Consider the following 24140-nt stretch of genomic DNA (forward strand, 5'->3'; position numbering starts at 1 on the left):
TTTACGCGCATAGTATTTTTTTATTATCCATCACCGAAGTGAACTTTTTCTACTGCTGATCTGGTAGGCGGTGTCCATTTTAGCACAAGCTAAGGGATGCACAGGTTTATAGCCCATTTCCATTGAGCACGGTTCAGATTTACTAATGCTACTTCTCCAAGGGCGCATAATTCAGCAGCTTCTCAATCAAATCCACGTGGGATAGAAGCATCCGACGACAACAGTAGCGCTTCAGACCAAGAGCGTCCAAGGCATCTCTGGGGAAATGAAAGGAGAAATAAGAAATTATGTATCTCATCTTTGTACAGGGCAATTTTGATGACTCTGTTTTCTTTGTGTAAGGCTGTGTTAGGTTGCCACCCTGTCTCTATTGCTACCCTGCAGCCTAATTTAGGAACAACAGAAGATACGGAATGCCAATGTTTACAAAGGTTTACTTATTGATTACCTGTATATTCAGTTAAACGGGTGCCCCCTGGCTCTTAATAGGCTTCAACATTTTCATTAGGTAAGATTGTGTAGAACTTGAAGCCTTTTGTGTGTGTGTTTGCGTGCACACTACCAAGAGTTATGCATACATGGAGGTCCTCAACTTGTGACTGGTTGCTTAGTGACCGTTCAAAGTCACAATAGACCTCCCCAGGGCTACTTACTGTATAACCCAGATTCAAAGCTCTGACAGCTACCTTCCACTTGTGGTCTCATAATCACGTTTTGGACATCTGGCAATTTGGTATTTGCAGCGTTCTACAGTCATGTGATTGTAACATGACGGTTTTTGCTGGAAACCAGTGTTCATTTCTCTTTCCAGCAAAAAACACCCATTGTAGACAGCGGATTCACTTAATGACTGCCATGAAAAATATAATAAATGGTCACATGAGCTGCTTCAACAGCAAGACTTATGACCGTAATTCTGGGATCAATTATGGCTGAAAGTCGAGTACTACCATATTTTTATAGCATTTTGTATAACGTGCTAGTAATGTTCAAGGCTTAAGATCAAATACAGACCAAACTAGCGGAAATAAAGCTAATGAAATGGTGGATCCATTATCAATGGTAAAGGAACCACCAGCTAAAAAAACACCACGGAGAAAGCTGCCATGTTAGACCAGTCATGAAGGCCTTAGAAAAGATATTCAGATGCTGCGATATGTCTACCTAGAAAGTTCGGAGTAGCATAAGCTGTAATATTCTTGTGACACCATGGAAATAAAGTTGGACTTCTGTGAAGCATATTAGAAAGAGTCTTAATGTTTGGTGCTGGAGAAGGGCTCCTGGAAATACCATGGAAAGCCAAGGAAACAAATCAATGGTTCCTTAAAAAAATAGTCCTTACTCAAGACACAAATTACCAGGCTCAAATTATCCTACTTTGGACACATTAGGTGAAGACTTACTTCTCTGGAGATAGTTCTAATATTGGGAAAGATGGGTAGAAAGAGACAAGGATAACCAGTACAAGTAGTCCTCAACTTACAACCACAATTGAGCCCAAAATTTATGGTATTAAGTGAGAGGTTTGTTAAGTTTTGCCCCATGTTATGATTTTTCTAGCTACTTTTGTAAAGTGAATCACTACAGTTCTTATATTAGTAACACGGTCGTTAAGTGAATCTGGCTTCCCCATTGATTTTGCTTGTTGGAAGGTCACAAAAGGGGATCGCATGACTCCAGGATACTGCAACCGTCATAAATGTGAGTCAGTTGTCAAGCGTCCAAACGTAAATCACGTGACCATGGGGATGCTGCAATGGTCATAAGTGTGAAAAATGTCACTTTTTTAGTGCCATTGTGACTTCAAAAGGTCACTAAATGAACTGTTGTAAGTCGAGGACTACTGTAACCAAGTTGAGTTCCATCAACTCAATTAGAAGCTATGAATGCACCTTTGGAAGATCTGAAGGGGTTAGACTTGGAACAGATCCACTTGGAGAAAAATCTTATCAATGTGGTTGCTAAATCAAGGCCAACTTGATAGCATATCATCAACACAGATAGTCCTCGACTTACGACCATAGTGGAGCCCAAAATTTGTGTTGTTAAGTGAGACATTTGTTAAGTGAGTTTTTCCCTCGTTTAATGATCTTCCTTGTCACAGTTGTTAAGTGAATCACTGCAGTTGATAATTTAGTAACCCAATTGTTAAGTGAATCTGGTTTCTTCATTGATTTTTCTTGTTCGGGTCACAAAAGGTGATCACAGAACCATGGGACACAGCAGCGGTCATAAATAGGAACCCATTGCCAAGTGTCTGAATTTTGGTCACATGGTTATGGGGATGTGCAGGATTCATAACTCTGAAAAACAGTCATAAGTCACACTTTTTTCAGTGTCGTAACTTTGGTTACTAAACGAACTATTGTAAGTAGAGGACTACATGTACATGCCAGCAAATATCAAAACCTTCTCCAAACTCACCCTTCTGTGTATTCAGCCTGCAAGAGGCCCAGGTATGCTTCCCATTTGTTCCCCACAACTTTGCCACAAGTGAAGCATCGTACAGGGATGATCATGGTGAACTAACCTGGAAAGAAAGAGGAATCTGTGAGTCAATCAAGCAGTGGCGGATTAAGGCTCACTGGTGCCCTAAGCACTGACAAATCTTGGTGCCCCTTTCGTTGTATATATTGTACAAATCTTGTTTTTTTTTTCTTTCTCAACTTTGTGCTGCCCCCTTTGGGCCTGGTGCCCTAAGCACATGCTTAGTCTGCTTAATGCAGGGGTGTCCAAACTTGGGAACTTTAAGACTTGAGGACTTCAACTCCCAGAATTCCCCAGCCAGCCATGCCAAATCATAACCCTCAATATTCAATATTCTATCCTCTGTTAGGTTAATCCAATCGCTAATTGTTGTTAAAACTGCTGCTTCATAGTATAATTTTAAGTTGGGCATTTTTAAGCCTCCTCTTTCACGTATGTCTTGCATTATTTTAAGTTTTATTCTCGGTTTCTTTCCTGCCCAAACAAAATTGTTAATACCTTTCTGCCATTCTTCCAAATTTGCGTCTTTTTAAAGTATTGGTATCATTTGAAAGAAGAATAGAAACTTGGGCAAAACATTCATTTTAATTGCAGCTATCTTTCCCAACAAAGACAATTGTAATTTTTTCCATTTATTCATTTCTATCTGTATTTTATGCCATAATGCATGGGTGTCCAAACTTGGGAACTTTAAGAGTTGTGGACTTCAACTCCCAGAATTCCCCAGCCAGCCATGCTGGCTGGGGAATTCTGGGAGTTGAAGTCCACAAGTCTTAAAGTTCCCACGTTTGGACACTCCTGGCTTAATGGTTAATACACCACTGCAATCAGGCCTCTAATGGGACCCAATTTATTTTCTCCAATCTTTCTCAACCACATGGCCTATCATTAAGAACAAAGATTAAAACAGTGTTGTGCTGCATCAAGATTAGAGGAAGGTCTAAATTTTTTGCTGGGTTTTTTGGTGCCAATCAGATCATCTGGTCATACAGATTTTTGTAGCCCATAGCAGCTTGTGCCAACATTATTTGACCTCTTGGCACATCAGGCAGCATATATCCAAGTCCTGCACAGGAGATAAAAGTTTCTGTGATCTATGCAGCCCAAGAAGATTTATATTCTTTTAAGACAGAATTCCTCAAACTTCCTGGCTTTGCGGATCAGTGGGGGCAGGAATGGGGGTGAGAGGAGATGGTTCTGTAGAAATGGCAGGCGAAGGTGTGTGTGCAGCCTTGCAACAATTTAGTAAACAATGATTAAATCATTCATATTATGCTTCCACTTCAATGGAAAGTCCTTCTTCCTGTTTCTCCTATTAGACTCCCCCTCCTCTATTTTAGTCAGAAAGATAAAATATATAACATCACAAATTACCTTGAGGGGCAGAAGACCTCACCCCTTTTTCCTGCTTGCTAAAACCTACATGCCAGTCTTACAACTCATTCCTATCACAATATTGCGTCAATTCGCTTTAGAGTAGGGGTATTCAAGCCTCAGCAACTTTAAGATTTGTGGACTCCAACTCCCAGAATTCAACTCCTATGAATTCAACTCACATGCTGGTTGGGGAATTCTGGGAGTTGAAGTCCCTAAGTCTTAAAGGTTGGACACCCCTGCTTTTAGAGGAAAGAAGGGGAAAAAGCTTTACCAGTTTAATTGTTGCCTATAATGGGAGAGAGGTGCCTGACCTACATAGTGTTCAATTTTCTTTCTTCTTTTCCTTCTTTCTATTTCTCTCTCCCTCTCCCTCTCTCCACTCTCTCTCGGTCCCTAAAGGACTCTAACTTCGAGATGACGAAAGCTCAGCATGGCTCCCGCCCTGGCCAACTCTCAAGTCCCGCGTCCCCCCCCCCTCCCTTAAGTCGGCCCTTTCTTTCCGGCAGATCCTTTCTCCCTCTTTCCCGGCAGGAACCAGCCGGCTCCTTGCACCGATCGAGCCCTCTCTCTGCCCATCCGTCGCAGGGCGGAACAACCCTCCACGCCCCGGTCTCCGCTCCCACCTTTCTCCGATCTTTTCTCTAGGATCGCGGTGCAAATGGTGTGGCGCAGGCAGCCGCGCGGTCACTTCCTGAAGAAAAGCTCGCTAGAGGGCGCTGCAGAGCGGCGGAATCTCCGCATCAGGCGGAGGAAAGCTGCGCGGGGAGGGGGGGGACGCTCCTCCCTTTCCTCCCTTTTGCTTGTCTGAACAATCCATCTCGTTAACCCGGGGCTGTTTTGTTTTTGTTTTGTTCTTGGCAGGCTTATCTTTTCCGTCTTTCGTTCCTAGGAATACAGGTAGTCCTCGACTTACAACAGTTCATTCAGTGACTGTTTGAAATTGCAATGGCTTATGGCCATTTTTCACACTTATGACGCCTGCAGCAAATTCAGATCCTTGGCAACTGTTTATCACCGTTGCAATATTCCGATCAAGTTTTTTGACCTTCTGACAAGCAAAGTCAAGCGGGGAAGACAAAGGCTCACTTCACAACTTTGTTACTAAATTTAACAACTGTAGCAATCCGCTCATCAACTGCAACAAGAGAGGTGGTAAAATGGGGGAATACTCACCAAGTGCCTTGCCTAACAACAGAAATTTGGGGCTCAATTGTGGTCGTAAGTGGAGGACCGCCTGTAATATAGTTAACGGGTTTTGCAGTTGTGTGCAGATCACTTCGCTTGTGTTGCACACACATACTCCTATTAAGTTTCTGTGGCCGTTTTAATCACGTGGAGGGTGGTAATGAGTCTCCTCTTGAGTAACTGCAGGTGGGGCAAGGTTGTTGGTTGCTCCCCACACCTCTTGCCTTGAGGATTTTTAGGAAAAGCTCTCCAAAGTTGGCCAAGAGAGGGGCAGCAGAGAAACGTTTTACTATGGAGAAAAGGAGAAATCTGCAGTTAAACCACAACTTATGACCATAATAGAATAAGTGGCCAAATGTGATTGGACACAAGGAATTTGTGTCCAGTTCATAAACTAATCAACTGAGCCCAAAATTTCTGTTGCTAAGCAAGACGGTTGTTAAGTGAATTTTGCCCTTTTTTTACAACCTGCAATTGTTAAGTTAGTAACCCAGTTGTTAAGTTAATCTAGCTTCTCCATTGACTTTGCTTGTCAGAAGGTCACAATAGATGATCACATGACCTTGGGACACAGCAACAGTCATAAGTATGAACCAATTGTCAAGTGTCTGAATTTTGACCACGTGACTGGGGGGGTGCTACAATGGTCATAAGTGTGAAAAATGGTCATAAGTCGCTTTTTCAGGGCTTTCTAACTCTGAATGGTCACTAAATGAATGATAATAAATCGAGGACTATCTGCATTAAAAGTGCTAGGGAAAGGCTGTGTAAAGTTGAGCATTGGTGGCAAGGCAAATTCCTCAATAATTCATTTGTGAGGTGACTTGCAGAGAAGTAATGGCACTACTCTGTTGCAGGAAACAGACCAAGGGACATAGTGGCTTAGCTTTTTTGTTTTGTAACCTTCTGTTTTGTTTTGCCTAGTGTGATCGTGTGAATATGGGCACCCAGAATCGGGGGCTTAGCTCTTTCCCCCTTCTGTACCCCCAACTCTTGAAAGAATGGGATCCTTTAACCCCAAAACTCCCTGTTTTTCCTCCAAGAAGCCTATCTTTGCACTTGGACACACAAAATGTTTGTGTGCTTGTGTGTGAAACAGAACAGTGAAACAATTGAAGGAAAGCAGGAGGGGCAGGAAAATCCCACCACCTCTCCCTTCTGCTCACCAAAAAGGATTCCACAGAACGGCATTGACGCGAATCCAGAAAAACTATTATACTACAGTATTATTTTTAGATTGGGGGCGGATTGAGACTGGTGTAGATGACCCAAGTTTCGCTGGGATTAGCAAAAGTCCCTTGCCAGAGCCCCTTGGACTCCTCCCCAGATCCTCAAACCCGCCCCCCATGGCTGCCTCCTTCCCCCCCCCCATTTCCTTTCCACTGTCCCATGCCTGGAATTCGCTCCCCCTCCCTTTTCATCCTGAATCTCGCCCTCCGAAGGAGCCACATTCAGATTCAGAGGTACCTGGGACGGGGTCCTTGCTCCGAATCCCCTCTTTCTTCCAAGCTGATCTGAGCCAAAGTCAAGGTGAGGGGCGCATCTGATAGTTTTTATGTTGGGTGAGGGGTGATGAGCCTGGGGGTTGAGCAAGAGAAAGAGTTTTTTCACGAAGCTGGAAAGATGCGCTGAAAATAAATAGAAGAAACTTTCCCAGGGTCGAGGTAATTCTGCCCTTTATGTTCCTTTTGGAAGGGATTGATCCTTGTTTTAAAATATTGTATTTATGTCTTTCTAAATTTATTCTTGAAAATTGATAACACTTATCATAAAAGCCATCAGCACTGGAACACCTAAAACCGTATATTTTTTTCTTTAAGTGTGGTAGGAAATATATATACTTACTGTAAGTATATGTGCTGTTTTAAAAGTTGGCCTTGTCTTAAAAGACTTTAAAAAAATAATTTGTTTTAGATTCTTTATTTATCTCTCCTTTCTGAGATGTTATCCAAAGGGGCAGAGAGAAGATCAGAGAGAGGATAGGTCCATCCATTAAATAAAAATGAGTTATATGTGATTAAAACAAACATCTGATACAGGTTTACCAGATGTCAAAAATCTGAGATTTCTGTTCAACTAAAGTTACAATTCAGAGAGCAGTCTATTTGGTCTGTCTAAAGTGGAGGAATATGTTTCTCCATAATGCCAAGAGAGGGAGAGAGAAGAGAAATTGAAATGTATGGCAAGAAATATGGCAGGGGGAAGATCATAAAATGGAGGGAGCTTGAGCCAAAATGTGGCTGTTTTATATGGTTTTGAATAAGGATGGAGTCTAAGTTTCTTCACTTCTGGCAGAACTAAGACTAGTCTCATGTGACTTCAGCTAAAAAAATTGCTTCACTACATTTTGTATGTGTTTCTATTTTTTAACTGGATGGGTTTTTGATTAAACAAAACAAGCAAACAAAACAGAAATAGGAGAAAATATCAAGATTTTATCAGGACTTCTCACATGTATGTGCATATAACATTTAATGCAACAGGTTCTATTTTTAAAATGTTAAATAGTATATATTTCTGCTTTTTTGAAAGATAACATCATTACGTTTGTAACTTTGAAATATTACTTTTATATTTCTCGCAACATTGAAAGACAAAATAAGTGGTTTGCCGTTTAGGTTTTGCAGTCCTTTTATGATAAGTGATCAGTTTCCAAGAAGAAATTTGGAAAGATATAAATACAATGTTTAAAAAAGAGAAAATACATGGTTATCAAAACCCAAGATTGTATCATCCACATGGGGAAGTTACGAATAAGGGATGTTCTCTGTTTTTATAGACACTCTGCCATTCTGTTCTGTCCTTCTCCCTCTAAAGCAGGGGTGTCAAACTCAAGGCCCTGGGTGCAGATCTGGCCCGCAGAGTGCTTAGATCTGGCCCGCGGGGGGCCCCCCTGGAAATAGCAAAGGACCAGCCCGCGGTGCCTCTGCCACCAAAAACGGAGCTGAGGAGAGCTGTGTGTGGCTCTCCTGAGCTCCATTTTCAGCTGCGACAGACTCCTGCAACCCTCTGCCAGCAAAAACAGAGTACAGGAGAGCTGAGCTCTGTTTTTGCTGACAGAGCACTCAAACCACCACAGGCGCCCCCGACACGAGTGATGTTGAGCTGGCCATGCCCACCATGTGTTGTCCCCCCCCAGGTCAAACACAACCCTGATGCAGCCTTAAATGAAATTGAGTTTGACACCCCTGCTCTAAATGATTTCTCTGATTTCAGATTCCTTATTTTTAACTCACATTTTTAGCATACTGTTTAACATTTCTGATGGTTTTATTTGAAGTGTGCTTATACGAGAGCTATTTTTTCCATAACAACAACAACAGTTTGGGCTGATTGAGAATGATTGGTCCAGGCCTGAGAGTGGACTGCGGTGTTTTTCAAGTTTCTCAGCTTTAAAATGGGTAGACTACAAGTCCCAGAATTCACTAGCCAGTCTTGATCAGAATCATGGTCTCCCTATTCCTGGTCCAGCTCCTGAACCTCTTCCTGCACTGTCTCAATCTGATTTGATTTAACAATTTAGAGAAACAGATTTTCTGGTGTAAGAAGTTAGCACCCACCCCTCTCCTAGAAGAATGAAATATCCTAGGAAATATTGAAAAGGCAGAATATTATATTTCCCTGGATAAGAAATGGAGAAACGTGTTTTTGGGAAGGAAACAGACTCACTCTTAATAGTCCCACCTTTCTCAATGGACCATTAGGGTCCCTGAGCTAGTTTACTCACATAACAAAGCTAGGATTAGCTTTCTACAGAAACTCACCACATGGCATCTGGGAACTCAACCAAACTTGGACTCAAAACACAGCCTAGAGAGTTGCCCCTGCATGGCATCATGGGAGTCGGACCAATCAGAATACATTTCTTACACAGGAAATAGAGAGGTGGGGCTGAACAGAGAGTATAAAACCAGGAACTTTCAGCATCTCTCTCTTCTTCTTTACCCAAAATAATAATAATAATAATAATAATAATATATTTATTTCTTAGCCGCGCCCTCTCCCGAAGGACTCGGGGCGGCGTACAACAAAACATTCGAAATAAATATGCAAACAAAACAAACATATAACAAGGTTATACGACATTGTCTAGCGGACGGCACCTGGAGGAGCCCCTCTCTGTGCGAGAAAATCTGGAAGCATGTGATCCCCTTTTCTGTTCAGAACCTCAAACCATGTGATCCTGTCCACCATTAAACCATCTTTCCAAGCAACCTCCACGTTTCCAGTGTCTTTTTCCCCATTTGGAACTTAACCCAGAAGGGCATTTCTTCCAACACTGGTATAGAAAGTTGGACTATGGAAAGACGGAGGTTCTTAATTCAGCCATCTAGTAAACTGCAAGAACATGGATGCAGTACTTAAGATGACTTGTCTCTGAAGATTGGTGTGAGAATCTCACAAGCAGGATATGGTGTAAGACCATGAGCAATTAAGTAAACTCAGTTACCCCGTTTAGATGCTCAAGTCATTAATTTCTTCCATTTTATTAAAAGGAAATTAAACATCTTAACTTGCATTGACAACATGCTTATTTGTACCTTATAGATAATGTCAGATAATTCTTTTAAAATTGAAAGGCTTCGATTTTCAAAGGTCACTAACTGAAAAGATGATGATAAAAATGTTTTACTGTGTAGTAAACATTGCTCTCCTTCAATCCTTCCCCTGACAGGTTCTGGAGAACTGGTAGCAGACATTTTGAGTAGTTTGGAGAACTGGCAAATACAATCTCTCTGTCTGGTCCCAGAGTGGGGAGGGAATGGGGATTTTGCAGTATCCTTCCCCTGGAGTGGGGAGGGAATGGGGATTTTGCAGTATCCTTCCCCTGGAGTGGGGAGGGAATGGGGATTTTGAAGTATCCTTCCCCTGGAGTGGGGTGGGAATGGGGATTTTGCAGTATCCTTTCCCTGGAGTGGGGAGGGAATGGGGATTTTGCAGTATCCTTTCCCTGGAGTGGGGAGGGAATGGGGATTTTGCAGTATCCTTCCCCTGGAGTGGGGAGGGATTGGAGATTTTGCAGTATCCTTCCCCCGGAGTGGGGGGGGGATAGGGATTTTGCAGTATCCTTCCCCTGGAGTGGGGAGGGAATGAAGATTTTGCAGTATCCTTCCCCTGGAGTGGGGAGGGAATGAAGATTTTGCAGTATCCTTCCCCTGGAGTGGGGAGGGAATGAAGATTTTGCAGTATCCTTCCCCTGGAGTGGGGAGGGAATGGAGATTTTGAAGTATCCTTTCCCTGGAGTGGGGAGGGAATGTGGATTTTGAGGTATCCTTCCCCTGCCATGTTCACTAAGCCATGCCTACAGAACCGGTAGTTAAAAATTTTGAATTTCATCACTGGATCTAGAGTATTTCGTTTCCCACACAAGTGTGTAAAGATGGTCAGTTTCTACATTGCATGGTTTCTGTTTCTTAAAATTGCACACCAGGTTCCCCAATCTGGTGCTCTCTGGTTGTGTTGGGATTATAAATGTGACTATTAACAGCTTGTATGAGAATTGCAGTCCTGAACATCTGGGTGGCATCAGATGGGGGGAGGAGGATGGATACAGATAGTCCTCAACTTACAACCTCATTTGACTCTGAAATTTATGTTGCTAAGAGAAACACTTGTTAAGTGATTTCCCCCCCCCCATTTTACCACATTTTTGGCCACAGTTGTTAAGTGAACCACTGCAGTTGTTAAATTAGTAACACTATTGTTAAGTGTATCTGGCTTCCCCATTGACTGCTTATCAGAAGGTCGCAAAAGGGGATCACATGACCCCGGGACATTGCAACCATCGTAAGTATGAGTCAATTGCCAAGGGTCTGAATTTTGATCACATGACCATGGAAATGCTGTAAAGGTCGTCTGTGTGAAAAGTGGTCATAAGTCACTTTTTTCAATACCGTTGTAACTTCTAAAGGTCACTGAATGAACTGTTATAAGTCAAGGACTACCTGTATGTCCTTAAGAGGAGGAACACCAAACCAAACGGGGCTCTGTGTGTTTAAAAAGTCAAGATCATGGCTGTGACTCTGCAATTGAGGCCCCACCATTTTTTATATATAATTCAATGGGAACAATGGAAAGCTGGCAAATGTATAGTAAAATGACATTTTTGGTGGGACTTTGGGATAAAACAGACCAAATTCAAATTCCTACTTAATTACAACAGTTTATTGGCTTACTTCACCAGGATAGAATAATTTAAGATGGAACAAGCCCAGCATTGTTTTTGGTTAAAATGTGTCCTTTTATGCTCCAATACAGTTTGTTTTTCATGTTTGCATGCAAGTCTCCCTCTTAATTCAATTGAGCATGTTGTTCAAATAAGACCATAAAGATTATTTGCTCTTCATTTAACAATGGGTCCTATATATGAAGAGTCACAAGTCCCACCGAGATCAACTGATTACAATAATCACCTCCTGGATCACTATTTTTCAAACTTGGCAACTTTAAAATAGGTGGCTTTGGAATTCTGGGAGTAGAAGTCCACACACCTTAAAGTTGCCATGTTTGAAAAACACTACCCTAGATGAAGCTACAAGAGACTGTAGTCCATTATCAGGTCCAACTCCAGATATTTTGATGCCTTTGGCATATTCTGGGCTCTCCTGTAGTTTTGTTTATCCAATTTTCTTAGAAATGACAATTTTCTAAATGTTTTTTAGCTTTAGGGTTTCCTACTCCTTTTTTTCTTTTCTTGGACATTTTTCCCTATTTACTCTGAATTACAGTAAATAATTTTAATTACATCAGCACCCATTGGGGTCATATAACAGGCAGCTGTTCTGTGAAATTATATTTAACCCTTGAGTGGGCCACTGGCATGGAGTATGCTCTACTACCACTTATAACTTTAATAAGCTGTTGGTCACATGACTTGCTCATCATGTGATTCTCGCATTCAACAATTTAATGTCAACACTTTGTCTAATATTATCAGCTTCCTGGAATCCCTAGCTGTAATAATAATTTTTCAGGACTTGCAACCTCTGGTTAGTGTGCTATTTACTATCACTTATCTGACTTTGTAGGTATTTTCAAAAAGTATGGAAAGAAAGGTTCTAAAGCCATAAACAGATATTGTTATTGTTGTTAGTTGCGAAGCCATGTCCGACCCATCGCAACCCCATGGACAATGTTCCTCCAGGCCTTCCTGTCCTCTACTATCCTCTGGAGTCCATTTAAGCTCATGCTGACTGCTTTGGTGACTCCATCCAGCCACCTCATTCTCTGTCATCCCCTTCTTCTTTTGCCCTCATTCTTTCGAAGCATCAGGCTCTTCTCCAGTGATTCCTTCCTTCTCATTAGGTGGCCAAAGTATTTGAGCTTCACCTTCAGAATCTGGCCGCCTAAAGAGCAGTCAGGGTTGATCTCCTCTAGAAGCAGATTTTATACTTGTGTATTTTGGAAGTTTTTTCAATTTTGGCATTCTCTAAAATGTGGTGCCCTAGGATACTGCCTGAATTGCGTAGACGTAGAACCAACCCAGCCATTAAGAAGAGACAGGTTGAAGACCTAGATTTGCACTTTGCTGCTTAGAAACAGGGTTATATCAACATAGAAACATTATACTCTGGAAATTTGTCCCAATTGTTTACCAGCAAACATGCTTACAGGTAGTCCTTGAGTTATGACCAAATTGGAGCCTGCCAATTACAGTCGCAAGTGGTGATGGTAGGCCAAGCCTCGCTTATGATGGGGGGAGGGGGGAGAAAAGTCAGGATTTACCACAGTGCAGAGGTGGGTTTCTGCCGATTCGCCCTGGATCGCGTGAATTGGTAGTGGTGGCGGTGGGAGGCTTTACCCACTCACTTGGATGTTTCTGTGCATACGCAGAAGTGTCATGCGGACAAGTACAAGCAAAACGGTAGTAAAATAAATTGGAACCCACCACTCCTACAGTGTCCCTGCAATCTGTCATAAGGGTGAATCCGCTCAAATGTTGTGCACACGACTGTGGAGGTGTATGGCTTCAGTGGCCGTAACTTTGAAACTAGCTTTTTGGGGGGGGGTTTCCAACCAAAGGGTTACTAGTTGTAAGTCATGGACTATCTGTACTTTCTTTTACATTTTTTGATTCCTGTTAATTTTCTTTTCAGGATTTCCTTTCCTGCTTGGAGACAGAAGGCTTAATTTTCAGTAATTAGACAAAAGTCCAAAGTTATAAAAACTAGAAAATACTTCTCATAATAAAAATCTCGAATTCTTGTTTTCATAAGGTGGTACAAGTGATTCCTTCCTACACATCAGTGTTTTTATTATAATATCTGTTGGTTCTCTTGCAACAATTGCTAGTTATAATAACTGTTCCCCCCAATATATATTGCTGTTTCTTTACAGGCAGTGATGTGATACAATATGTTCCTTAAATTTTTACTGTTATTTCCCTGTCCCTTACCTACTAACATGACAAATTACTTTGGAGAATTCAATTTTTGCACTATCCACAATAGATTTTGGATTTATTAAGTCTGTTGTCTAAGCTGTGGTATTTCTACTGGCAAATCAAGCTTTGTCTTGAACAATGTATGGAAATGTTATTGAATTTCACCAACATATCTTTCTAGGTTTATCTTTGTGCATCATGGGGGTGAGCCGAGGATGTTTAGTTTGTGTTAAAGTGAAAATGTTTCTGTTCAATCTCATCTTCTGGGTAGGTATGACAAGTCTGTATCTCTATAATGAATTTGGGTAATTTTAAAGTTGGATTAAAATATTTTAAAGCTGAAATAATGCATCAGAGCGCCTTCCTATACAACAGGCCATCCTCATCCCTTACAAGTCAGCGGATCTATTCTAGATCAGGAATATTTTATATTAATTACTATTCTATCATCTATGTATCTATCTACGTATCTATCACCCCTCCCTCCCTCCCTCCCTCCCTCCCTCCCTCTCTCACTCTCTTTCTAATTTAACAATTCATGTGACTGAGGGGAAATTATGAGAAACAAGCAAGATATAAACAACAATCAGCAATGAATAATAATAATAATAATAATAATAATAATAATAATAATAATAATAATAATAATAATAATGTGGGGCCCGACTAGTAATTAATGCCAAATCCGGTGAAACAACTGGCCGCTGTGAAACAATTCTGTTGATGCAATAATAATAATAATAATAATAATAATAATAATAATAATAATAATAATATGTGGTTCACCCTCATATTGTCTCCTCGATGGGAACTTACTATTATAATAACTTTAATTATAATTGATGAAACTTATAGGCCACCCAACTCTCAAGAGCTCTGGGCAGTTCAGAATAATTAAGAATTTACAATAAATCAATAAAGATAAAAGATGGCAAGCACAATATGCTGAAGTGTCTCATTTTCCCTTGCTCAAAGGCTGGGTTAAAACCCCAGGTATTCATGGGTCTTCTAAACAACGGCAGAGTTATAAACTCTTGTCTTGTAGGAGTGATGTGAGATTAAATGAAGTACAATGCAGTGACTATTTACTGATTCCATATTGTCATGAAAAAAAGCCAAACTTAAAACCTGGCTTTATTTCCCTGTGCTCCTCATTGGCTGAACTCCTCTGTCGTCATGGAACCAGAAGTGGTATTCAGCAGGTTCTGGCCAGTTCTGGAGAACCGGTAGCAGAAATGTTGAGTAGTTCGGAGAACTGGTAAATACCACCTCTGACTGGCCCCGCCCCCATCTATTCTCTGCCTCCCGAGTCCCAGTTGATTGGGAAGGAATGGTGATTTTGCAGTGACCTTCCCCTGGAGTGGGGAGGGAATGGAGATTTTACAATATCCCTCCCCTGCCACGCCAACCAAGCCATGTCATGCCCATCAAGCCACGCCCACAGAACCGGTAGTAAAAAAAAAATTGAATCCCACTACTGCATGGAACAATTATAAACATTGGAACTCTACAACGTCCAGAACAATTGAACATTAAGTAGTTTCCATTGTGGAAGTGGAAGATCCTTTGAGGTGGTAGGGAGAGAGTTTGATAGACTGGAAAGGCAAAATTTAATTGTTGGGAATTGAGCTAATTATTTCCAGTGACGTGCGGTGAGGTTTTTGGCTGGTGAGGCTGGTGATGTCATCAGGAAGGCGGGGAATAGGACCACGTGTGCTGGAGGCTGAGGCTGCCTCAGCCTCCAGCACACGTGATCCCATTCCCCGCCTTCCTGAGCGCGCTCTGCCGCTCGCGCTCCGCAGTCCCCAACAGCAGCTGCTTTTCAGTGCTTTTCTGAGCGTCTGGCGTTTAGGACATCCAGCTATCTACCTAAACGCCAGATGCACAGAAAAGCACTGAAAAGCCCTTCACCTCCAAGCCACTTCGTCTTGATGATGTCGCCGGCTGGGCGCGGCCGGACCTCCAGAGTGGCGCCGAGGCGGTCCGGGCGGACGAAAGAGCTAGCGAGCGAGTGATGGAGGATCAGGTAGGCTGATCCACGTTTGCTTGCCCGCCGGATTGCCTTGGCGCCACTCTAGCTACCTCCGTTCATCCCGGGAGCTGCGGCGACATCATCAAGACGAAGTCCAGCGGAGGCAGAAATGTTGTCGGCGCTCCCGGACTTTGTCTTGATGACGAAGCCACAAAAGCGACTGGGGAACGACGAGAACCTTCCTGCTTCTGCTGGACTTCGCGCGCTCCTTGCGACTACAATATACGTCCAGAAGTGGCTTTTGTGGCTAATGGGGTTTGGGCTTCCAGCCCAACAGCCCCTGCCACTTCTGAATGTCTATTGCAGTCGCAAGGAGCGTGCAAAGTACAGCGGAGGCAGGAAGGTTATTGGCGCTTCCGAGAATCCTGCTGCCTCGGCTGGTTGCCCAGCTGGCACCGCCCCGCGCGCGCACCACCTCCTCCTCCTCCTCCTCCTCCCTCATCTACCTCTTCACTCCCCAAAAGCTCTTCTCCTTACCGGAGCTTAGCAGGAACCGTGTAAAAGGGATGGGAGGAAATATATATTATAATTTATTATTATATATTATATATTATTTCATGATGAGAGGTGAGGCTCTGCCTCCCCTGCCTCCCCTGACCACACGTCCCTGATTATTTCTCTTGCAACAGTATCCTGGGACCCAGTGAGAAGAGTTGAGCTTCCATTCTTGATCGTGTGAATGTTCTTCTCCTTTGTCTCTCCCTTTAGCTGGGTGGCTGTGGGGTGCTCGGCGTGGGCATATGGCTGGCCGCCACGCAGGGCCGCTTTGCTACCTTATCCTTCTCCTTCCCATCGCTGTCAGCAGCAGGACTCTTCATGGCAACAGGTGCCATCATCATGGTGGTGGGATTCCTCGGTTGCTTGGGAGCAGTCACAGAACATCGATGTCTCCTGCTGACAGTAAGTAGCATCTCTGTGGACCATACTCTGTGCACGAACACAATCAGATGGAATTAATGTCAAATAAGGCTGTTGGCAGAAACAAGAACTACTTCTGGTCAGGGAAGGTGGTATCTCCAGGAGTTAATCTAAAGCAAGATTTGTCTAGGGGACCTATTTAAAGACCAGGCATCCTTGGTCTTAGAATAAAATTCATAAGCGATAAATTTCTGAGCGGGGATATCTCCAAGAAGGGAATCAAAAAATCAAGATGGCGACCCCCAACTATGTGATCGACACTCCCCTGGTTTTTTCTGCTTCCACATATTGAGTGCATTTCAGACAACCTTCCTAAGAATTGCTTTCAGTCTTTTGGATGCATGACTTTACTTGTTTTCTTTTTTCTTTTGAAACTTTTATTCATTTGTGTTGGGTCTTTTTACATAATACTAGCTCATAACCTGGCGTTGCCTGAGTTTTTATTTATGGGGCGGGGTGGGTGGGGGTGAAATGTCTGGACCAAATGTAATTTTTAATGTTGGATTTTCCCCCTTACCAGAGGGAGCCCCCTTGTGGAGTACTGTGAAGCTTCTGAAGAAGCTTCTTGGTTGAGAAGTGAAACGTCTTCATAGAAAAACCAGAAAGTTTAGTTGCCTCCTGAAAAAGAAAGCTCTTTTTAGTATAGTAGGGATTGTTTTGAGTAGAAAATGGGTGCAAAGGCTTTAATGAAATAAATTAATAATAGAATTTTAAAATGTGCACTTTTGGGATGTTGGTTATGTGCGGGGAAGTCTGGATGTAATTGGCAGGTAGGGAGCACATCTGGAGAGCATCAAGTTGAGAAAGGTTATGTTCCAAGGTATTTTTCTAATAGAAAAATCCTGTGAGTCCATTAAAAATATTGAGCAGAAAAGTTCACATGAGGGAAACAATCCTAGCTGAGCAGGGGTGGGTTCCGGCAGACACTACTGCCTGTTTGCTTGTGGGCGTGCCGCATGCGCAGTACAATAAAATGTGCAGAGAAGAGCAACAAAGATGATTAGGGGGCTGGAGACTAAAACATATGAAGAACGGTTGCAGGAACTGGGTATGTTTAGCTTAAGAGAAAGAAGGAGCAGGGGGAGACATGATAGCAGTTTTCCAATATCTCAGAGGTTGCCACAAAGAAGAGGGAGTCAAGCTATTCTCCGAGGCACCTGAGGGTAGAACAAGAAGCAATGGGTGGAAACTAATCAAGGAGAGAAGCAACTTAGAACTGAGGAGAAATTTCCTGACAGAACAATTAATCAGTGGAACAGCTTTTGCCTCCAGAAGTTGTGAATGCCCCAACACTGGAAGTCTTTAAGAAGCCATTTGTCTGAAACGACAAATGGGTTTCCTTCCTAGGCAGGGGGTTGGACTAGAAGACCTCCAAGGCCCCTTCCAACTCTGTTGTTGCATTGTATTGTTCTGCACATGCACAGAAGCAAAAAACAAGACGGCGCCACCTACGGTGCCACCCGGAGAATCTGTTCGGGCCCATGGCAGGCCTGGGTTGCTGCCAGTTCCAGCAACCCAAGCTGCCAAACCCCTATCGGTTTGGCCGAACCAGTCCAAACTGGTAGGAACCCACCACTGTAGCTGAGATAAGTACATAAGTGTATATAGGTAGTCCTCAACATACAATAGTTCATTAAGTGACTATTCAAAGTTACAACAACATTGAAAATAGTGACTTACGACTTTCACACGTGCAACTGTTGTTGCCTCCTCCTGATCATGTGATGAAAATTCAAATTCCGGACAACTGACTCCATAATGATGTTTGCAGTGTCCAAGGTCATGGGGTCAGCTTTTACGACCCTCTGACAAGCCAAGTCGATGGGGAAGCCAGATCTGCTTAACAACAATGCAGTGATTCGCTTAACAATCATGGCAAGAAAGGTCGTAAAATGGGGCAAAACTCATTTCACACATTTCTCGCTTAGCAACAGGGATTTTGAGCTCATAAATCCCAGTCGTAAGTCAAGGACTTCCTGTAAAAATATAAAACATTGGACTTAATCATAAACCTTTTCATCCTGGATTGATCATCTTGCCTGTTTTTCTTTAGTTCTTCTTGGTCCTTTCTACCCTCTTTGTGCTGGAACTAGTTGGGCTGCTAGTTTTTTTCACTTGCCGGGATAAGGTAAGGATCTTTATTTCCATATATATTTAAAAAAATTTTTTTAGAAGGAATGGGGTAAATTGCTAAGGAGATTGCATAAAGAAAATTCTCAGTGTTCTGCATTACAGCTTATTATGACATCACCAATATCAGAAATCTGTATCACAATATGAATTCCAAGTATCCAAAGAGGTATGTAATACAGACTGAACATCTGTCTCAATTACACAGGTAGTCCTCAACTTACAAGCATTCTTTAGAGACTGTTTGAAGTTACAGTGACTTACGACTGGTCCTTGGACTTACAACCATTGCAGCATCCACTATCACATGATCAAAATTCTGGCACTAGGCAAACCTCAAAAATGTTCTTTTGAAGAATTAGAGCACATATTCTTTTTTAAAAAAATGAAATAATTGGGGGAGAAACAATTTTGTGCAGGCTAAGTCATCTTCTTTGCTTCTACGTGATCAAGAGAGCATGTCAATCATACATAGTTTGATGCCATCTGTCAGAAAATACAATATTTAACAGTCGTACATCAATGTAGTTATACTAGCTATCGATTCCTATCTTAATGTGTCCAGAACTGATGATGAAAATGATATTAAGAGAGAGAGAAAAATATGCAAGTTTACTTTCAACCTCTCCTATTTTCCAATTGTGGGTCTAAGAAATCAGTTAAGAAACTGGAATATTTGCATCTGAGTGTAGATTAGGGTTTCTCAAATTCAACAGTATATGGACTTCAACTCCCAGAATTCTTTCAGCCAGCCAGGTGCCCATTGTTGTAGGATGTCCCAGCCAGCAAAGTGCCCTTTTATGGGATACTCCATTCCATGTCCATACACAAACTTTCTGGAGTTTCCCATTCCATAAAAGTTCCCGTTGATCAAATTACATGATGTTTGTGTTCCTAATGGAATTTTGGTAATGTAAAAGGTGACATTAAAAAAAACAGACCAAAGTGTTAAGTATAGCTAAGTCCTCGACTTGCAACTCTTCATTTGGTGACAGTTCAAAGTTACAACAGCACTGAAAAAAGTGACTTATGGCCATTTTTCACACTTAAGACCATTGCAGTATCCTCGTGGTCACATGATCAAAATTCAGACACTTGGCAACTGATTCATATTCATGACGGTTGCATGAATCAGCTTTGATTGATTCAACAGCCGGAGGAGGCCATTTTTGCCCTCCACTGCCCCCCCCACACACCTGGAGGCCCTCCGGAAGCCAGAAACAGTCCGTTTCCGAACTTCCAGTGGGCCCGTTTTTCGTCATCTCCAGGCTCCGGTGGCTTTCCTGGAGCCTGGGGAGGGCAAAAAATGGCCTTCCCTGACCCCCCGGAGGAAGTACTAAGCTCAACTTGGTGGCAAGCAGCGCACCAGCAGTGTAGTTGGGGGGGGGGACCCTGAGGGAGGTTGTGTGCACATGGGCATGTGGTGGGGTGCTTTGCATTATGGTTGCCGGCACATGCATGTGCTATCGCACACATGTGCTCACATTTTTGGCACCCAACAACAAAAAGGTTAGCCATCACTAGCTTCCAACTTCCCTCCATTTTGCGGGGAGAAGGCTTCTTAATCACCACTGTAAGGAAGGGAAACTTGGTTCCTTGATACTCCCCCTAACCAGAAACGTTTACTTGTGACACTAAATAAATCCATTGGTGCATGTAGTATGTCTTTCTTCCAGTTTGATCGATATGCCCAGTCTAACCTCAAGGAAGGACTCAAGCTCTATGGCACAGATGACAACATGGGGTTAACCAAAGCATGGGACCTGGCGCAAAATGAGGTAAGTGCGTAAAAAAAAAACCTGTCCAGTGTGGTACCTACCTGGTTTGAAACCATTGGGATTTTTTCCTAACATCAGGCACAAACACACACATACACACACACACACCCTTTCCCTTCTTATCTTCTTGCTTTGCAGTTCCGTTGTTGCGGGGTACAGAACTACACCGATTGGTTTGAGGTGCGGAATAGCACTTCGGTTCCTGAGTCGTGTTGCTTACAGCGAAGCGATGATTGTCAAAGGGACAGTAACAACTGGTGGAAAGAGGTGAGATGGCAACAAAGGATTGTGCTGAAGATGATCTATACTGATAGAAGAGAATGTTTGTAGCTTAGGCTTTGAATAGCGGAGTCCTTGGCGCTCTCTGAGTTTGGTAGTTTTCTTGCAGGCGTTTCATTACCAAACTAGGTAACGTCATCAGTGAGTGGAGATTATTGGGAATGCCCTTTCCTGCAGTGTTTTCCAAACTGGCACTTTCCTCTAAGAGAGTCTGTAAAATTCACTGCCAGATTGAAGCACAGAGAATCGTGGGAAGCCCTGGAGACACCTCCTTCCTGCCTGAGTGGCCTTCTAGATTCCACAGCCCCAACGCACTTTGTTTATGCAACAATGCACAACCTGAAATTCCACTTTGCTGCTGCTTGTCCTCTTCTCTGTCTGTTCATGATTTTTAAGGATGTCTATTAATTTTAACAGCAGATAACAATAGTGTGTGCACCAAGCATGCACAGGTAGTCTTCGACTTACGACCATGGTTGAGCCCAAAATGCCTGTTGCTAAGTGAGCTTTGCCCCATTTTATGACCTTTCCTGCGACAGTTGTTAAGTGAATCACTGCAGTTATTTAGTAGCACGGTCGTTAAGCAAATCTGGTTTCCGCATTGACTTTGCTTGTCAGAAGGTCACAAAAGGAGATCTCATGACCCCAAGACGCTGCAAGCGTCATAAATGCATGCCAGTGACCAAGCATTTGAATTTTGATCATGTGACCATGGGGATGCTGCAATAGTGGCATGAAAAATGGTTTATCGGTCACTTCTTTTCAGTGCCATTGTAACTATGAAGAGTCACTAAACGAACAGTTATAAGCCAAGTTGTAAGTTGGGACTAGATCTATGTACAAATCTAAATTCTAAAACGGAGAGAACCTTTTTTTTTTCCTGATTCCTGTCATGTTCCCCAAATTTACTTTTGAAAGTAGAATGCCTCTATGTTCAAGGAAAACCTGAGAAGCGCTAGTGGAAATTATTTGCTGATCTTTTCCAGGAGCAGAGTTAATGGCAATACTATAGTACAGTTAGTCCTCAACTAACAGCAGTTCATTTAATGACTGTTTGAAGTAACTACAGCACTGAAAAAAGTGACTTATGGCCATTTTTCACACTTAACGACCCTTGCAGCATCCCCTTGATCGCATGATACTTAGCAGCTGACTCATATTTATGACGGTTGCAGTGTCCCAGAGTCTTGTGATCAGTTTTTCAGATCTTCTGGAAGTCAAGGGGCAAGGCAGTTCCGCTTAACAACTGTGTTACTAACAATTGCACTGATTCACTTAACAACTGCAGCAAGAAACGTTGTAAAATGGGGCAAAATGCACTTATCAACTGTCTTACTTACCAACAGAAATTTGGGGCTCAATTGTGGTTGTACATCGAGGACCACCTGTATATAAGCAGTCCACAACTTCTAACCACAAAGGGGACCAGAATTTTTAATGCTAAGCAGTACGGTTGTTAAGTGAGTCACGCCTGATGTATGACCTTTTTGCCACAGTTGTTAAATGAATCACTGCAATGAAGTGAATCACTGCAGCTGTTAAGTGAATTCTGCTTTGCCTATTGCAGGGGTGTCCAAACTTGGGAACTTTAAGACTTGTGGACTTCAACTCCCAGAATTCCCCAGCCAGCCATGCTGGCTGGGGAATTCTGGAAGTTGAAGTCCACAAGTCTTAAAGTTCCCAAGTTTGGACACCCCCGGCCTATTGAAACCCAGCAGGAAAGGTCACAAATGGCAATCACGTGATCCTGGGATACTGCAAAAATTGTGAATACATGTTGGTTTCCACATGCCTGAATGTTGATCATGTAACCATGGGGATGCTGTGATATGTGTGAGGACTGGTTGTAAGTCACTTTTTTCAGTGCTGCTGTAGCAATAGCAATAGCACCTAGACTTACATACCACCTCACAGTCCTTTTACAGCCCTCTCTAAGCGGTTTACAGAGTCAGCCTCTTGCCCCCAACAATCTGGGTCTTCATTTAACCAATTTTGGAAGGATGGAAGGCTGAGTCAACCGTGAGCCTGTTGAGATTCGAACTGCCAAATTGCAGTCAGCTGGCAGTCAGCAGAAGTCGCCTGAAGTATTGCATTCTTACCACTGCACCACCGCGGCTCTTTTAATTTGGACAGGGACTAAATGAATGATTGTAAATCGAGAATTACCTGCATGGGACATTCCTCCCAAGGTTTCCTAACCACTATTTCACATGCTTCTGTTTATTTTGTCCTTTTCCTTGCAGCCTTGCTATGAGAAGGTGAAACGTTGGCTAGCAGAGAACATCTTTGCAATGGGCATTTTTGCTGCCTGTATCATTGTTGTCCAGGTGAGATGACTGATGGCGTACCTTAGACCAGTGCTTTTCTCAATCTTGGTAAATTTCAGATATGTGGACTTCAACTCCCAGAATTTCTCAGCCAGCAATGTTGGCTGGGGAAATCTGGGAGTTGGGAGTTCAAACATCTTAAAATCACCATACTTAAGAAACACTGTACTAGATACCTAGCAAGATTTCCTTGGAAGATCCTTATTCTAACCACATAAAGTGAGTGGGTGGGTGGGGGAATGGCAGGAATTCTGGGAGTTGGTCCACAAGTCATAAAGGGGCCATCCTTCCCCACCTTTGACATACAATAACGGAATGCAAGCATCTCTCCCAACCTCTTAGGAAGCTTCCCCCCCACCCCCCCCATTGAATTTCTCAAAATTACACCTGCAAATCTGAGTGCACTATTTTCAGTTGAATGAGGAACAAGCAAAAATGGGTTTGCAGTCTTCCACTAGATCAGTGATGGCTAACCTTTTTGTTGTTAGGTGCCAAAAATGCGAGCATGTGTGCGTGATAGCGTGTGTGTGTGCTTTTGTCTTTTTTCTGAGTAAATCTTTCTCTATTCCTTTAGGTCTTGGGCATCGTGTTCTCCATGCTGATGTACTGCCAAGTTCGGACGGTAGAGAAATACTATGACTGATTCCATCCAGGTCCCTCCTTTGTCCTTTCAATCTTGGGAGACATGAGATGCAGGTGGATTAAGAGCATTTTTGCTCCTCTGGAGGTTTTTTGTTTTGCATTGGTCTCTTCCCACATCTTTTTTTTCTGTTTCTTATTCAGGCGAAAGCCAGTTCTGACCCTTGGTATGTTCATACCATGCATGCAAGAGGGGCCTTCTCTTCCCAGAATATCTCTGTTTCTATTGTCCATCAGTTTAACTGTATTTTATTATGTAGCCCCTCCAATCGCCTGCTTTGTATATAACAAAAGTATACCAAGTACCAATAAAACAGTATTTATCTTTTAGAATCTGCATTTGGTACCTTTTATTTCTGATTTGTATTATGATTTAGTCGTACCTATAACTGGATTTTAAAAAAGTTTGGGAGGTTGAGAAAATAAAAACTGGAGACTTGGAAGGTAAAAACTTCTTAGAATTATTCATATCCCATTTTCCTTGACATCACAAATAAATTTAATGACAAAGCAATGTTCCCATTGAAGATTTTAAAAATAGTGGGAAAAGTGGCAGTATTTCATTGAACAAAATTCTTGTTGAATGTTAGGCAGTTGTAAGAAGT

The 24140-nt window shown here is 42.5% G+C and overlaps 2 protein-coding genes across 2 annotated transcripts; one reads left to right on the plus strand and one right to left on the minus strand.

The window, feature by feature from the left end:
• On the minus strand, positions 1 to 4602 carry LOC309382074 (DNA-directed RNA polymerases I, II, and III subunit RPABC5-like). The gene is made up of 3 exons (XM_081933541.1): positions 4488 to 4602; positions 2425 to 2530; positions 1 to 257 (listed from the first exon to the last, which is right to left on the minus strand). The coding sequence occupies exons 2-3, from the start codon at positions 2517 to 2519 to the stop codon at positions 149 to 151; spliced, it is 204 nt and encodes a 67-aa protein (XP_081789667.1). The 5' UTR covers positions 2520 to 2530; positions 4488 to 4602; the 3' UTR covers positions 1 to 148.
• A 1778-nt stretch (positions 4603 to 6380) lies between these two features.
• Positions 6381 to 23868, plus strand: LOC309401966 (tetraspanin-4-like). The gene is made up of 8 exons (XM_081971365.1): positions 6381 to 6579; positions 13614 to 13699; positions 16173 to 16364; positions 18436 to 18510; positions 20189 to 20290; positions 20429 to 20557; positions 22813 to 22896; positions 23471 to 23868. Exons 1-8 carry the CDS (start codon positions 6396 to 6398, stop codon positions 23537 to 23539), a joined length of 921 nt encoding a protein of 306 aa, XP_081827491.1. The 5' UTR covers positions 6381 to 6395; the 3' UTR covers positions 23540 to 23868.
• Positions 23869 to 24140: the final 272 nt, after the last annotated feature.

Source organism: Natrix helvetica (genome assembly GCF_964273705.1).
Source record: "Natrix helvetica genome assembly, chromosome: Z".
NCBI classification, from domain to species: Eukaryota; Metazoa; Chordata; class Lepidosauria; order Squamata; family Natricidae; genus Natrix; species Natrix helvetica.

Coding starts and splice junctions, on each gene's coding strand:
- LOC309401966 (XM_081971365.1), top strand. CDS start 6,396: ATGGCTGCCTCCTTCCCCCCCCCCATTTCCTTTCCACTGTCCCATGCC. Junction 6,580..13,613: donor TGATCTGAGCCAAAGTCAAG/GTGAGGGGCGCA, acceptor ATATCTTTCTAG/GTTTATCTTTGTGCATCATG. Junction 13,700..16,172: donor TGTTCAATCTCATCTTCTGG/GTAGGTATGACA, acceptor CTCTCCCTTTAG/CTGGGTGGCTGTGGGGTGCT.
- LOC309382074 (XM_081933541.1), bottom strand. CDS start 2,519: ATGATCATCCCTGTACGATGCTTCACTTGTGGCAAAGTTGTGGGGAAC. Junction 258..2,424: donor CAGGCTGAATACACAGAAGG/GTGAGTTTGGAG, acceptor TCATTTCCCCAG/AGATGCCTTGGACGCTCTTG.